General features: G+C 47.0%; 1 protein-coding gene across 4 annotated transcripts in view; it reads right to left on the reverse strand.

The window, feature by feature from the left end:
* LOC126523926 (uncharacterized) overlaps positions 1-15,501 on the reverse strand; it is a 185,801-nt gene extending 170,300 nt beyond the window's left edge. For 2 of the 4 annotated variants that reach the window (XM_055066999.2, XM_055066996.2), the window contains exon 1: positions 15,341-15,501. In XM_055066999.2, the coding sequence (XP_054922974.1) occupies positions 15,341-15,342 (2 nt within the window). In that variant the 5' untranslated portion in view covers positions 15,343-15,501. Of the gene's footprint in view, positions 1-4,631; positions 4,919-15,340 lie in introns of those variants that run through there. The other 2 variants (XM_055067000.2, XM_055066997.2) reach the window with 1 other exon arrangement.
* Between the last annotated feature and the right edge of the window lie 1,353 nt (positions 15,502-16,854).

The raw sequence follows: 16,854 nt of genomic DNA on the forward strand, positions 1-16,854 counted from the left end.
CGGCTCAGCGCCGTGTTCTAGAGCGTTTCTCAGCACTCCTCATCAGTTCCAGAAACTAGATAGCAGCGCCACCTCTCAACAGAGCTGGTCATTCCGCTCTACGATCATCCGCAGCCATGCTCGAGACGTGTGGGCTCTTCATCAGCCAAAGGGGCGGCGCTGTGCTCAGCCTGGCCAACTGGAGGTCGGAGATCGCTTTCCACCGCACTGCCAAAGGCGCACGGCTCCCGTCCACTTTCGTCATCGGTAGCTCAACTAGCGCTATTTTGCCCGCTGTCACAAAGTGCTATGTCGCATGTTACCATTTTGACAAATAGATAGGCCTTTGTGAGCAACAGAGAGAACTGAGCATTGGTACCTTCCATACTTCACTGAATTAACTTTTACAATGAATTTCTGGTTTGTCACATGGCAAACCAAAAACAAAAAAAGACATTTATTACACATAAGAAAGCCCACCTAAATACGAAATACTGCTTCATTAAAATAATTATACCGATACAACTCACATTTTGGAGTCTATGTGAAGCAAATACTCTTTCCTGAATCGGTTAATGAAAAGCTATAAATTTGCCATTTAGTTGCGGCGTCTCTGGCGTAAAGTGGCACGCGCACATGCGGTCTCGCGCAACCGTGCTGCGTGACATGAATGCTCTTAAAATGCGTCGAAAATTTTAATTTCTTCATACTAATTTTAAGTGTACCACCGGCTTCTTTACCAATGCCCCGTTGTGAGCAAGTGCTATAGCACAGTAATCACCGTCATCATCCACACGCAGCTATCATCTCAAACAGGTGGCTCGCGTTGGCACGATAGACGTACGCGCGCGACTGTGTCCTAACAGTTGGGAAAATCCACGTACAGAGGTTAAAAAACATTGGCTTTATTAAAGGCTCGTGAGGCACATTTTGTTGCAAATTATAATTTTTCGGGTATTTTCTCTGTCATCACACAGTAATTCCGTGAAAAAAAGTAAAGAAAACAAGGTCAGCAGCCTGGACACCTGTCACGGTTTCACGGACACCTAGACACGGTAGCGTTGTCCTGCGTTCGACATATTCGGTAAGACGGCAGCTCCCACTGGGCCAGCAAAGTTCGCACAGAAAGCTTGGCTCACAAACCATAGTTCGAGGATTTTACAAAGCAGCATCATTCCGGTGCAGCATTGAAATTAAAAAGGAAAATTACGGTTCCTTTTACGAAAGGTGAAAGACGACGTCTTAGCAAGCGCTACGACCAACTCTTTTTTTTCTTTATGTGACTACTTAGTTATGTACTTATTGACTCACTATTTGCACTCTCAGGGCATTGCAACTACACGAGAGACTAGATTTTTAATACGAGACAAATAAGGAGAAAGCAGTGAATGTAGGTGTTATAAAACGGACCTTTCTGTTGCATAGCTATTCCTAAAAAGTTCACGAAACGTCTGGTTATCACTAGTGACTACATTAGTCGAAAGCCGTTTACATTGTACGTATGTACGAGGTAAAACTGAATGAACAAATGTGTTCGATTCGCACAACGGCATCCATACTTTGTGATGCTTATCAATGTGATGGGATACGTAGCTTAGTTGAAAGTCTAGTTGGTCATGGGGAGAACTTTTCGACAATAAAGTCTTGGTCCCAATAAGAAATTGTTAGGTACTGAAATGTCGGTCGCACTTTCCCCCCCCCCCAAAAAGCTGAAGAAAAAGTATGCACACATCTATGTTTGCACAGCAGAAGGTAAAGCACACGTGGTAACTGCGAATGAGTCAGCTGTTCGGCTAGGTGCACGATACTTAGAAATGAAACCGCACTTCGTCATCGTACTAGTGTGCGCTGCTTTTCGAAACGTACGTTGCAAAGCTGGTATGAAGCCGGGCGTGGTTCCCTTCTGACAAAGAATTTCTTCGCAAGTGAACATTAATAGAATTGACCTCGAAGAGCCAATGACGGCTAATGTCTCAGTGAAGCTCAATTTGCAAGTTATATTTCTAAGACGCTGAAAATAACACTTTTACTGCGGGTGCACGACAGTAAGCTATTAAAAACGAAAGAAAAAAAAAACCCGGAAAGAACAGATGCCGCCGTCTACATGCACCCTCCCTGTTAGGTCCATGACATAATGAATTTTGGTGGCATCTGTTTAGGGCTAGTTAGCAGTTTCCAAAAAACTAGGAGTTTATTGCAACCTAAATGAACTAAATATAAAAAGAAACTTGCAGGTCCAAGTTGTAATCTCCTGGCTCAAGACAGTGGTGGGGTGAATCTTCTCTACACGTGCTGCGTTCATTCTCTGGCTCCTTTAGGATTACGACAACGTAGTCCACCTTTATAGATGAAACATGAACTAAGAGAGGCCGTAAAAAACGAAGAACGCCTCTACGAGTTAGTGCGGCGACTGACAAGGCGGCGGCTCCTCTAGCTTTCTATTTTTTTTTTTCAATGTTCGTCTTTTACTGGACGCCTCCACCAATAAGAGTGCCTTCCTGTTATATTGAGGAAGCGCATTCACTGATACAGATTCACCATCACGCTAAACAGAGGCAACAGCTTTTAAAAGCGGCATTGAGAAGCTGGCACTGCAGTTAAAATACACGTATATAAACCGGCAAAGACAATGTCAGAGTGAAATTACCAGCATGTGTCAGTGAATATTGGAAGTTGACCCGCCGTGGTTGCTCAGTGGCTAAGGTGTTGGGCTGCTGAGCACGAGGTCGCGGGATCGAATCCCGGCCACGGCGGCTGCATTTCGATGGGCGTGAAATGCGAAAACACCCGTGTACTTAGATTTAGGTGCACGTTAAAGAACCCCAGGTGGTCGAAATTTCTGGAGTTCGCCACTAGGGCGTGCCTCATAATCAGAAAGTGGTTTAGGCACGTTAAACCCCATAATTTTTTTTAACTATTCCAAGTTAAGACTAGGAGACGATCGGAACGAAACGAGCCTTTACTATTGGCTTCACATTCTCTTCGAGAATACGTTACTTGCTGCTGTCAACTATTGCTTTTTGTTTGGACAGAAAAGTCAACAACCGTTATTGGAGTCTAGAAGGAGAAAGCCAGACGCAGGTGGTGACATTTGCGAATGAATTCGCTCCAAGTGGGCCGCGCCTGCTTTGTACAGGCGTGTGCATCTCAGCGACAGCACGTACTGCACTCGTAATGCGGAGGTTGTGGGTCCGGCTACCACCGGCGACAAGTTGTCTTTTCGTCCACCTTCCTTTCCCTTCATTTATTTTCCACATTCCAATTTCAGCACCCTTTAATTTCCCCGATGCTTTCCTTGGCTTCATTGTCTGTTGCCTCTATGCAGTCACGATCAACAAAATTGAGCCCCTGGGTTACCCTTCTTCTCCTATTGCAGACGAACCCCCAAAACTTTGTCTGAAATGTTTCTTGCTCGTTTCATTCTTGCAGAATCTTTGGAACTATTCCTATGGTAGAATCGACGAATGAACACACGTTTCACATTTTCGATGACGATTGAGCACGTTAGGGAACAACTTTCTCGACCACTGTTGGCTCCATTGTGCAAGCAGCAGAAGGGACCCAATCGCTGTCGATAAGTTTAAGGCTGATCGGGCATGATATCGCTATGAAAAGTGCACCATCTGACACCCGTATAATATAATCCTAAACATCTGGCCGTTTATAATTTGAATGAATATTCCGTGGACAATCACACAGGACAGCAAAAAAAGAAAATAACTAATTGGGAATGGCGTACCGCTATATCTAAACTAGAGAAAGGAAATCACTGTCTTGCCTAGTGACTAGAATAATTCACACCATGTTAAACATGCCAATGGCTATATCGTCATATAATAACCGACTGTTGTATACCTACGAAAATTCAATACGCACTTTAGTGCGCAGGACTCAGTTCTGCACTACGCTGAGCTTCATTTAGCCGTACACTAAATCACTGCCAGCTAGCAAACGCGTACGCAGGACTTTGCTACCAAGTTGTAAGCACTGTAAATCACACAAGGCACATGTGACGAAATAATGAGCATCAGTTTATACTAGCTAGATTCTGTATATGTGTGAAGCATTCAACAGTAACCACCTGCCTATGGAAACAACTTTAGGTAAAATGTCACTTACGCTTGGCTTAGCTGGCCTAGAGGAAATAACGTAGGTATACTTTTCACCGTTTGTTCGTGATTATCATTCCATCACACTAACATTCCGTAGCTTGATAGCACACTTCCATTTGACATAGACTGGAAAATTTCGAACTGTTTGTTGACTTTCACATTCAACAAACGTTCAGCAACTCATCATACCAAAATCTGCCGGCATTCATAAAAGTAATCTTTAGTTACTCTGTCAGTTGTTATTCTTGGAATAATCTTAACTTGGGAAAGCTCACAGTAGCGATGTCATATTGTTTGCACGACGCAAATACTTCAATTGACGCAAGTGTTTAAGTTACGACATATACGTAAACTAATCTACGAAACAAGTGGGTTTACAAATAAGCAGTTATTTTTCTTTGCAGCTAACGTTTCAGATACAAAGGTCAGCGCATTCACCACGCCCCATGCACGGCACCAACAGAGAAGTGGATTGAAAAAAGAAAGGAAAAATTAAGCAACCCTAGCTACCGGAAATAGACGTGCGGAGGAGACACTCACACGGAGGTCCAGAACGGCGTTCCGTTGGCACCTGTCCCACAAATCAGCCGAACCACGGCGCTCGCCGAGCACACACCGACACTGTCGTCATCGCGTACAGCGCGAATACGGCGGCCACCGAGGTGCGTGCTCGGAGCGTGTGCACGGGAGTGTCGGCGGCGGCATGCGCGGACGCAGCGTCGCCGCTGGAGCCGCGCGGTGAACCCGGCCGGAACAGCGCGCCGCCCTTATTTTACGTCGCGCTGTATTGGCGGCCGCCTCCCAGGCAGATGCCCCTATTCTGCCCATTTTTGTGGCTGCGCGCGTCTCCTGCTGTCGTGCATCCGTGAGCGACGCTTTCGCTTGCCAGCTGCGGCCCACTCTTTTCGCAGCACTCGCCTCAGGCTCGCTAGATGGCGCCCAGCGACGAATCCTGCGCCATCGGCAGTTGTCGGTACGCGCAGTGCGTCGTATCACAGAAGCGCCTTGAAAGCAGAATTCACAAGTTGCGCTGTTGATGCCTTTCTGGGGACGCGCCTTGCATCAAGTCACCAGCCTGCGGACGTGGCATCCGCAATAAGCATCCGGCGAACGGGGCAGTCGGGCACGATTTCTCACATGCTACATGGCTGGGTGGATGGGTCAAGTGTTATGTCAGAAACAAGAACAGAATCGCTCCTCTGCTTTCTGACTGACATGGGCAATGATGCGTTGCAGCTGTTTGATCGGTGTTGCGTTATCCAGGGTATAGCGTACCCCACCGCTGCCCAGTTGATGCGACGCCTGTTTATCGAAGCTCGACCGACGTTACTATTGGGTAGCGTGGCGTTGTAGGCGGGCTGCAGGCATACGGTAGACCAGGGCGACCAGGCAAGGACGAGACGACTTCTAGTGCGAAACTTGCACGGTTTGTTCAATGGTTCAAAATGAAGTTCAAAAGTACATTGCGGGGCACTGTAATTAGGCCCACTAAAGTCGTAGGCGGGATCCTGCTCACGTCAACGTCACGTGATATGCACTGAGTCACACCGTGCTTGGCGGCAGCACCCATTCCCCTGGCGTCCTTTCACGAGCCCGCCACCGCAGGCAGCAACCAGCAGGTCCGTGATCGTAGGCGCTTATCCTTTCTTCTAGGCGACGTTGGTCCGCGGAAATTCTCCTGTAGAGCTTGACAGTTCGTGAAAAGGGCGTCTGGTGGTGGATAGGCGGCTGATATCATTGTCCCAGTTGACGTCTTCACGAGCGTGCCTCCGCTGTTGGCAGCCCGGGATCCTGTATGGTTCGCGGAAAGGGGTTTTGCGCAAACACACAAAGGGGGCTGTGTGTGTGTGTGTGAAGAGGACACACACAAAGGGGACTAACATGGGCAATGATGTGTTGCAGCTGTTTGATCGGCCACACAATAAAGACTACGCTGATTGCCCTTATTGTGATTGGCCATCAATTTCCTAACTGTGCTTTGGAATAAATATATTGATTTCATTTCATTTGATGTGTTTGCCGTGTAATCAGTTCTGCCGTCCGTTCATGGCACTTTTGTTTTTGTAGAACCTACCTTATTTTTGTTCCCAGCGACTCACTCAAGGAACTGTCCAGAAGAAGATGCAGTTTTTCTAGACAATAGATGTTTCCGGATGTTCATGAAATAAAATAATGAGCTAAGAGTTAAGAGCCTCCAAACTTCTAAACAGACATTCAATTCATTTATAATATTTACGTAAATTTATGTTATGAGTTAATATGTATTTTTGAAGTGATTATTTCGATCAGAATGTCCAGACGGCTTTAAATTATCAAAACTTGTACGGTATTGTTATGAGGCCTCAACTGACGTCTTTCACGTCGTCTAAGGACCACACTCACGCCCTTAGACGAAATTTGCTGTGAAGCCTGACGATCACTTTAATTGCTCTAACATAGGCATTTATAGCTTCACAAGGGACTCCGCACACTGCACCAACCGCGAAAGTCGATATCTCCATCGGGCTACGCAGGTGCCAACCAACGGGTGACAGGAAGGGGGAACAAGCGTTTCCAGTGCTCTTCAAGTCCCTAGCTGGTTAACAAGAAAGCCATCAAGGTGAGCAAATGGCGTGAGGCGCGCACAAGCGCTCGTGCTGTGCACGCCGCCATCCCTTTCCGCAGGTGCGTTATAATATCCATTACGCCTAAAAAATGTCCCATTTTCAACCTTGCGAAATTTCCCCACTTAAAAGCCCGGCATAAATTTCTAGGCACATTCCCATGCGGCGAACCCACGCTCATGAAAGGCTAGCGATCCCTGTAGAGCTCAGAGCTGTCGGGGGCACGTGCGAGAAATTTGACAACGCAAGTTCTCTCTCGCTCTCTCTTGGATGCACAAATCTGTGGACTGCACGGTTGGAGAGAGGGAAGGAAACGCTAGTAGCTGATAGTCGGGAGCCAGTATTCCAACGAGCTCAAGAACTCTCGCTTGGTATGTTGGTATGTTTATTGAATTTCTCTATATTGCAATCAGAGATGACAGAGGTAAAAAAACGCATTGCAAATTTTTTTCTCATATAAGCTACATAGAAACGATACTGCCACAATGCAGTTTTAGCAAATATTACAGTGTGCCCGTGTAGCAAACACCAATGCATTTCTAGGCACTAAAAAGGTCATGGACGCTGTGATGTAGAGTTAAACAGTGCTTTAAAAATTTTTGCGTAAATGAAGCTGCCACAACATTCCATAATCACTAGTCGCTAATACTTAGTATGGCTCACAATAAGAGGAGTGGAAGGATCATGCTGCTGTTATTCTTATTACTTACTTTTTACTTTTGCTTTTCCTTTTTAGTGCTTTTTGGCAATTTACTTTCATTTTTACAGCCGCTGAGATGAAAACGATCAGTATTTACGGGGGCGCAGAAGGTTTGTGGGAACCGCGCTCGGGTCCTTGCCGTTGTTAAGAACGGCCAGCTGCAGTGAAAGTTTTGCCAACCAGTTGCGACTGTGGAAGCAACATCTCGGGAGCATCGATCGCCGCCAACCTCTAGCCACGGCGTGGCGAAGTCGACTATGTGTCGATATCAATACGCGCATCCTCCACTCTCCGTCGGTTCAGCTAGGAGCCGTTGTGACGGAATGAGTTCGGCGGGCTAACTATTGTTACCAAACTCCCCAACGTGGACCTGATCTGCTACGGGTGCGCGAGTTGCCGCGGAGACGCCGTTTTGCGCTCCTTCCCACGCCCCGACCAAGACGGAAGACAACGCGCTACCCGGAACGGCTCCGAGTTCTATGAAATTCGCGTGGTGTCGGTATCGGACCGTAAACACGTGCGTGTGTGCATGTGTGTGTGTAAACCGTCCTGCGCAGAGGCGGATAGTTTGCGATGACTAAACGAACGTTCGCATCACCTTGTATCGCGGGAGGACCGAGTGTTTAAAAACTGCTGTTGTGCGGATGCTCGACACACTTCTCTTAAGCAGTCATGTTGGACTGAGACTCTCTCTCAAGCAGTCATGTTAGACTGATGTACTTTCTCAAACAGTCATGTTAGACAGATATAAATACTGTAAATAAACCCATATTCCTCGTTCTCGATGAGAAGCAGTGCTTCCCTTCATCAAAGTCCTCAGCGTGGATAAGTTGGACGACGGCATGGGCCTTCGAATTCATGCCGGACTCCAATATTGACAACGGATCACGAGCGATGGGATTGAGCCCCCAATCCTGACAACTGGCTGACAGCGGTGAGATGGACTCTGCGACGTGGTGCTGTATCTTCGGTGAGTGCTTGGTTCTTGCTTTGACTCTCTAGGCTTCATTTTGTGGTTGTTCTGTTCAGAACAGTAGGGAAGCTAGATTGTTGAGTGTTAGCTAGGTTGTGTTTTCCTAGCTAGATTTAGAGAGCAGGATCAAGGCAATAAAGCAGCAATCATGGAGTTAAGGAGACTGCTGAGAGACGAATTGTTGATTGTTGGTGAGGAACTGGGCCTAGATGTATGCAAGGAAATGCTAAAATCAGAATTATTGGAGCTAATTTCCAATCAGGGCAGTGAGGAAGAAATTGAAATGAGATTGGAACTTCTCAAAAAGAGAGAGAAACGGGAAAGAGAAGAACGGGACAGAGAACAACGGGACAGAGAAGAACGGGAAAGAGAGAGAGAGGAACACGATAAAGATCGCGAGTTAAGAAAAATGCAACTTGAACTTGAAGGCAAACGTTTGGAGTTGTCTCAAGGGAGTAAAGGCACTCTGGGACGATCAAGTGAGGCAGAATCGTAGCGCATGGACAGGCTATTAAAGCCCTTTGAGGTCGGGACCGACATAGGCTTGTTCCTAAGCAATTTTGAAAGGACATGCGAGAAGATGAACTTCGGCCCTAGTACATGGCCACAGCGGTTGCTCTCTATGTTGCCGTGTGAGGCGGCGGAAGTAATCGCCAGACTGAGTACACAGGATTCATATGATTATGGTAAAGTTAAGGCTAGTCTCTTGAAGAAATACCGCCTTTCAGCCGAAGCTTTTCGGAAAAGGTTTAGGAGCACAGGCAAGAAAGATAGCGAGGGATATACGGAGTTTGCATATAGCTTAAAGGCCAACCTAGTCGAGTGGCTTAAAAGCGCGGAAGCGTACGACAGCAGAGACATGATCATTGAATGCATGTGTCTAGAGCAGTTTTACAATACCATCCCCCAAGCTGTGAAACTGTGGGTGCAAGACAGAGGGAATGTAAACACTGTGGAAAGGGCGGCTGAATTAGCCGAAGAGTACGCAACCCGTAGAAAGTTGAACGCCGAGGACGGAAACTTGGACGGTCGAAATGGACCGCGGAAACCATTTCCGTTCAAAAGGGGTTCGCAGAGTAGATGATCGGAGCATGCAGACAGGGAGGAAAAGCCCGCAGAAAAGAGCGAGGAGAAACTTAACGGAGAAACCGCACAAAAAGAACAGAAAATAAAATTCGAATCTTTTAGACCAATTCGCTGTTACAAATGCCACAAGCTGGGACATATACTTGTAAACTGCGGGAAGCCTAGCGTAGTTTTCTCCTACGTAGAGGAAAAAGACGAGAATATGGAACTTTTAAGTCCATATCTTCACGACCTGCAAGTTAATGGGAAACCATGCCGAGTGCTAAGAGAGAGTGCCGCCACGATGGACATTGTCTTACGTGACGGTAGATGGCTTCACCGGAGAAGTAGCATGGATCAAACAGGTTGTAGAAGAACACAGCGTGTGTCTGCCCATGGCCAAAGTCAAAATCAGTGGACCATTCGGTGAGCTAGAGACTGAGGCTGCAGTTTCCAAATTTTTGTCACTGCAGTACCCTTACATCTTTTCAAATCGTTCGAATCAGTTACTGCGTGACAAAGGGCTTAAACTGGGAGAGGGCATAGTACAGGCATTGACCCGAGGCCAAGCTCGTAAAATCGCGTCGCTTCCGGCTGAAAATGCACAAGCTCCTCCATCGGAAGCAGAAAAGGGGATAACTTCAATACCCGAATCCGAGCAAGGCCAGAGGGACAACAAAACTGTTGAGAAGAGCCTGCCAGCTGACCAGCTCAATGAGAGCGTAGCACTTGAGTGTCAAAGTTCTAGCCTGCAGAAAGAGCAAGCTGACGCACTCACAAGGGAGACCGGGTCGTTATTATCACCGGCCTCAAGGAACTTTGATCAACTCTTACGTGTGGATAGAGAGTCACTGGCAGCCGAGCAAAAAAATGATGAGAGCTAGCTAAATTACATGACACAGCTAAAGAAGGCATTGCTAGGCGCAACGTGACGATACAGGAGAGAGGAGGATTGTTGTATCGGCACTACAGAGATCGAAAGGGTAGGATTTTAGATCAGTTAGTCGTACCTACTAAGTACAGGGAGGACCTTTTGAGTGTCTGTCATGGAAATGGGTGGTCCGGCCACTTAGGCATAAACAAATCAAAGGAAAGATTGCTTATGGAATACTACTGGCCTGGCTGTTTCAAAGACGTAGAAAACTTTGTAAGATCATGCGACGCCTGACAGCGTTCTGGTAAACCAGGAGAGACATGGAAAGCTCCACTGAAGGTAGTGCCCTTATTAACAGAGCCTTTCAGACGACTTGTAATAGACACGGTAGGGCCTCTTCCAAAAACAAAATCGGGCTACAGGTACCTGTTTACCATGCTGTGTCCGGCTACCAAGTTTCCAGAAGCAATCCCTCTGAAAGAGCTTAGCTCCACCGAAGTAGTAGACGCGCTTTTGACAGTGTTTGCACGAGTTGGGTTTCCAGCCGATATTCAGGTAGATCAAGGGTCAGTATTCACGAGCGCAGTGACTTCCACATTCTTGCAAAAGTGCGGGGTAAAGTTAATACACAGTTCTGTCTATCACCCTCAGTCAAACAGTGTAGAGAGGTGGCATTCGGTGCTTAAGCGAGTTTTGCGTGCGCTCTGTTACGAGCACAAGGAGGACTGGGAGAACTGTCTGCTGGCAACTTTGTTTGCTTTGCGAACGGTTCCACATGAAGCGACAGGGTTCTCGCCAGCAGAACTAGTGTATGGGAGGACACTCCGTTCTCCACTGAGAATGTTAAGAGAGATGTGGGAGGAAAGAGGGGAGAATCCAACAGTGGTTGAATACGTGCTAACTTTGCTGGAACGGCTAAGTGCAACCCAAGAACTAGTCGGAAAAAACATGGGAGTAGCTCAAAAGAACCCCAAATTCTATTACGACAAGAATGCGAGGCTTCGTACGTTTAACGCCAGAGACCAGGTAATGATCCTCAAACCTTCAAGAAAGAACAAGCTTGAAGTTCACTGGGACGGGCCCGTTAAAGTGTTGCACAAACTTTCAGATACTAACTATGCTCTGAAAATGCCCGGTCGCAGGAAGGAAGTGAGGATATATTACTGCAATTTGATGAAGCCGTATGTAGAGCGGAGAGGAGTCGTTAACTGTACCATCAAAGAGCAGGATGGCACTAGTACCAAGTTTAAGGAGTATAGGGCGACCTCCAACTCTGAAATCGGCCTAGAAGAAGTAGTAGAACACTCGGTAAGCTCGCACGCTCTAAGACCCGAGCAGCTAGATGAGCTAAAAGGGGTTTTAGGGCAATATATCAACAGGCTCAGCGATCAGCCAGGTAGAACCGAACTAATAACGCATGAAATAGAGCTGACAAAAACGGAACCAATAAGTTAAAAGCCTTACATGGTGTCTCCAAGACAGAGGGAGATTATGGAGGCAGAGATACAGCGCATGCTAGAGTTGGGAGTTATTGAGCCCGCTGAGAGTGACTACACGTCACCGCTAATACTGGTAGAAACCGCTAACGAGGACCCTCGTCCGTGTGTTGACTACAGGAAGTTGCCATCACTAGGGATCAGCTGTACCCGATACCCAACATTTAGGAACGAATTGAAAGAGCGCTGCTAAATACATTTCAACTATAGATCTCGTGCGGGGGCACTGGCAAGTTCCCCTTTCAGAAAGTTCCAGCCGCTATGCCGCATTCATCTCACCTGTAGGCACTTTTCACCCTCTCGCACTCAGCTTCGGGCTGAAGAACGCGCCGTTTAGCTTCTCTAAGTTAATGGATATTGTCCTAAAAGACTTGCAGGAGTTCGCCTTGCCCTATCTTGATGATGTAGCAATTTTTTCGGACAGCTGGAAACAACACGTATCGCACCTCAAACAGGTGTTCTCGCGGTTGAGGGAAGCCGGCTTAACGATGAAAGCGGAAAAGTGTAGGTTTGGTTGTTCGCAGGTTACTTATCTGGGCCATGTTGTCGGCCAGGGCATGAGACGGCCGGCCGAGCTGAACATAGCTACGATTGGACAATTTTCTCAGGCGCGCACGAAAACAGACCTTCGTTCATTTTTCGGACTTGTGGGTACTATCAACGGTGCATTCCGAATTACTCGCAAATGGCAAGTCCATTAACGGACGCCCTCCGAAAGGCAGCAGCGAGTAACGTACACTGGGATAAGGACAAAGAGAACGCTTTCCAAAGTTTGAAAACGCTATTGGTTTCTCGTCCTGTGCTTCGCGCGCCAGACTACACAAAGGAATTCATAGTTCAATGCGACGCAAGCGACAGAGGTATGGGCGTGGTACTTAGTTAGGTCGGCGACGATAACGAGGAGCATCCTATCCTCTATGCAAGCCGTAAACTAAATGTAAGAGAGGAAGCCTCCAGCGCTTCAGAGAAGGAATGCGCTTGTTTAGTTTGGGCCGCCCAGAAGTTGTCGTGTTACTTGTACAGAGCGAAGTTCATCTTCGAGACCGACCACTGTCCTCTGACGTGGCTCAATCAAATGTCACACAAAAATGGCCGCTTGCTCCGATGGAGCCTCACTCTCCAAGAGTACAACTTCTCCGTTAGACATAAGAAGAGAAAGTTGCATAGCAATGCGGATGGTTTGAGCAGACTAATTTGAATTCTGCGTTTGAGGGTCCCGCCTAAATTTTAGGGTTACTAGTGTTAATGTTGTTAAGCCAAGAAGATCCCTTCTCATTTAGCAGGATTCCCTCCATGATTGCTGAATTTGTCAGCACGAAATTGCTTCAGAAATTGGCATAGCGAAATGCAGAATTTTTTTTCTCCACTTATTTTTTATCTTTTTTTGAAGCCTAGCGAGTCTAAAGTGAGAGCCAATGTACGTCATCTCGGCGCAGAGCCGTGTTGTGGGGTTCATTTTGCAGTTGCCTGTCCTTGTTGGATGTTTTGGGGCGGTGACATCAATACACAAGTGGTCGCTGCGAGCCAAGGCATCAATCACCCCCTGGCCACCAGCCGTTCTCTTCCTGCCCAGCGGTTGTCAGCGCTAGACAGTCGAGATTTTCCGGGCCATGGAGGCACTGTTAAGAACGGCCAGCTGCAGTGAAAGTTTTGCCAACCAGTTGCGACTGTGGAAGCAACATCTCGGGAGCATCGATCGCCGCCAACCTCTAGCCACGGCGTGGCGAAGTCGACTATGTGTCGATATCAATACACGCATCCTCCACTCTCCGTCGGTTCAGCTAGGAGCCGTTGTGACGGAATGAGTTGGGCGGGCTAACTATTGTTACCAAACTCCCCAACGTGGACCTGATCTGCTACGGGTGCGCGAGTTGCCGCGGAGACGCCGTTTTGCGCTCCTTCCCACGCCCCGACCAAGACGGAAGACAACGCGCTGCCCGGAACGGCTCCGAGTTCTATGAAATTCGCGTGGTGTCGGTATCGGACCGTAAACACGTGCGTGTGTGCATGTGTGTGTGTAAACCGTCCTGCGGAGAGGCAGATAGTTTTCGATGACTAAACGAACGTTCGCATCACCTTGTATCGCGGGAGGACCGAGTGTTTAAAAACTGCTGTTGTGCGGATGCTCGACACACTTCTCTTAAGCAGTCATGTTGGACTGAGACTCTCTCTCAAGCAGTCATGTTAGACTGATGCACTTTCTCAAACACTCATGTTAGACTGATATAAATACTGTAAATAAACCCATATTCCTCGTTCTCGATGAGAAGCAGTGCTTCCCTTCATCAACGTCCTCAGCGTGGATAAGTTGGACGACGGCATGGGCCAGCTACCTTCGAATTCATGCCGGACTCCAATCTTGACAACGGATCACGAGCGATGGGATAGAGCCCCCAATCCTGACACCGTCTTTGCCCTTATTCCACGGCAGGGGATAAACTGTCTACCATACGGTATTTAACCTATGAGGTCCCTTTTTCTTTATTGGTTTTGGGATTTCAATAGCCGCATATTGTTACAAATAAAGTATCGTTTTACTGGTTTTACTACACTCTTAATTCTTGCGTAGGCACATCGCTGTATGGCCCTCTTCCTTTGCGTCTAGCAGAGTTGGCTATTATGCGAACCGGGTGCAGTGTGGACTGTCAGGTGGATGCAGCACGTTTGCTCGCGTCAGCAAAATTATTGAACCATTCGTAAAAAAAAAAACATGAGACACGGTAGGTTCAAGCAAAAAAAAAAAGCAAATTGCGCCTGGAATTGCGTGGAAAAGGCCAGCGAGGGAAATGCGTTGTCAATGAACAAAAAAACTGTTTTCGCGTGGAAATGAAAACAGCAAAAGAAATTCGAGCGAATAGCACCGAAGATACTGTACTGAATCACTTATAGACTGATAGGAAAGAAGGGCTTTTGCTCGAATAAGGTCTGCAAATTAATTGGAGCGAAATGCTCTTATTTTTAGAGCACTGCAAGTTACTATCTGTTTTTCTGTTTTGTAAGAAAAAACGTGATTTGTCTATTCCCGTCGTTTTAAGTTTATACATGACCTGGTAATACTTGTTCTGAGATTTAAAAAAAAAAATGCGCGAAACGTTGAACGCAGTCCCAAGAATAACCACAAAGGCTCAATATATTGTTCGGGCTCCTCATATCCGTCTAGTAATTTGGTGCCTTTACACTCGTAGATATCAACTTGTCATGCACATGTTCTCTCGAGAAATCGCAGCATTCATCTCACTACACTGACGACCGCGAGATTGTCGTGGGACGTGATTACTGGCGAGAACCAAGCAAGTGCGCTCGCAAAAGAATCGCGCATCGTCCGGAGAGCAACGTAATTTAGAATCGGCCACTATACGGCCTATCCTATATGCAACCAGCCTATAAGGCACTGCTTTTTGACGTTAAGCCTGTTGAATCAATGAACTAATACCAATATAATGCGGCCATTTTAGGCCTGAGCAAAACATCGCGGCGTTTTCTTCGTCAAGACGCTGCTTCGACACAATGCCAGAGAAATTTAGGCTTGCCTACTTACATATCATCCAGAAGTGGGAGAACGGCAAGTGCGAAGCCTCGCAAGCGCACGCAATGCTGTCCACGGAGCTTGCCTCCCCGCGATCATGTCGCCACTCGCGTGATTATCCAACAGGGACGCGCGAGCTGAGAGCGAACGTCCTGCCGAGTGCGCGAGCGGCACTCCCCGTGAGACCGTTATCGCGGGCCTTATCGCACGGCCGGTCGCCGCTGGCAACGATACGCGCAGCTTGAGCAGTAGGTACGGAATGCCGAGAGAAATGTTTCGGCGGCATGCGTCAGTTTATACCAACTAGCGTCGCTGAATTCGCACGCGTGATTAGCGGCGCTTTTAGGTATATCTGCGTTAGGCTGCCGCAAATATGTACAATTTGGAGGCCTCATCCGAATTACAAATGATTTATTGACTATTTTGTTGATTGATTAAATGAATGGATGTATGATTGAATTGCCGAATATTTCATTAATTGCTTGACTCGATAGTTTATTATTTCATCAATTAATTCATTCTTCGGTTATAACGTAACAAAGCGATCCCAGAGCTTTCCTTCCAGCCCAGTAGTGCATTCTCCGATGGAACACACGGCTACTTACACCGCCATGCATCTAGTTCCGTACCCGTAACGCTTGCAGCGTGGAGGAAGTTTGCCTTCGAAGGTTGCCGGCTGAAGTCGCCCTATACGGCTGTTGATTTGCCTGGTCATTTCCATTTCCTTGGGAGATATGCAAAGGGGGAAGGCAGCTGGGGAGGATCAGATAACAGCAGATTTGTGGAAGGATGGTGGGCAGATTGTTCTAGAGAAACTGGCCACCCTGTGTACGCAATGCCTCATGACCTCGAGCGTACCGGAATCTTGGAAGAACGCTAACATAATCCTAATCCATAAGAAAGGGGACGCCAAAGACTTGAAAAATTATACGCCGATCAGCGTATTGTCCGTTGCCTACAAACTATTTACTAAGGTAATCGCAAATAGAATCAGGAACACCTTAGACTTCTGTCAAGCAAAGGACCAGGCAGCATTCCGTAAAGGCTACTCAACCATAGAGCATATTCACACTATCAATCAGGTGATAGAGAAATGTGCGGAATATAACCAACCCTTATATATAGCTTTCATTGATTACGAGAAAACATTTGATTCTGTCGAAACCTCAGCAGTCATGGAGGCATTGCGGAATCATGATGTAGACGAGCCGTATGTAAAAATACTGGAAGATATCTATAGCGGCTCCCCAGCCACCGTAGTCCTCCATAAAGAAAGCAACAAAATCCCAATAAAGAAAGGCGTCAGGCAGGGAGATACGATCTCTCCAATGCTATTCACAGCGTGTTTACAGGAGGTATTCGGAGACCTGGATTGGCAAGAATTGGGGATAAGAGTTAATGGAGAATACCTTATTAACTTGCGATTCGCTGATGATGTTGCCTTGCTTAGTAACTCAGGAGACCAATTGCAATGCATGCTCACTGACCTGGAGAGGCAAAGCAGAAGAGTGGGTCTAAAAATTAGT

The sequence above is a fragment of the Dermacentor andersoni genome, chromosome 6, assembly GCF_023375885.2.
Source record: "Dermacentor andersoni chromosome 6, qqDerAnde1_hic_scaffold, whole genome shotgun sequence".
In the NCBI taxonomy this organism is placed as follows: Eukaryota; Metazoa; Arthropoda; class Arachnida; order Ixodida; family Ixodidae; genus Dermacentor; species Dermacentor andersoni.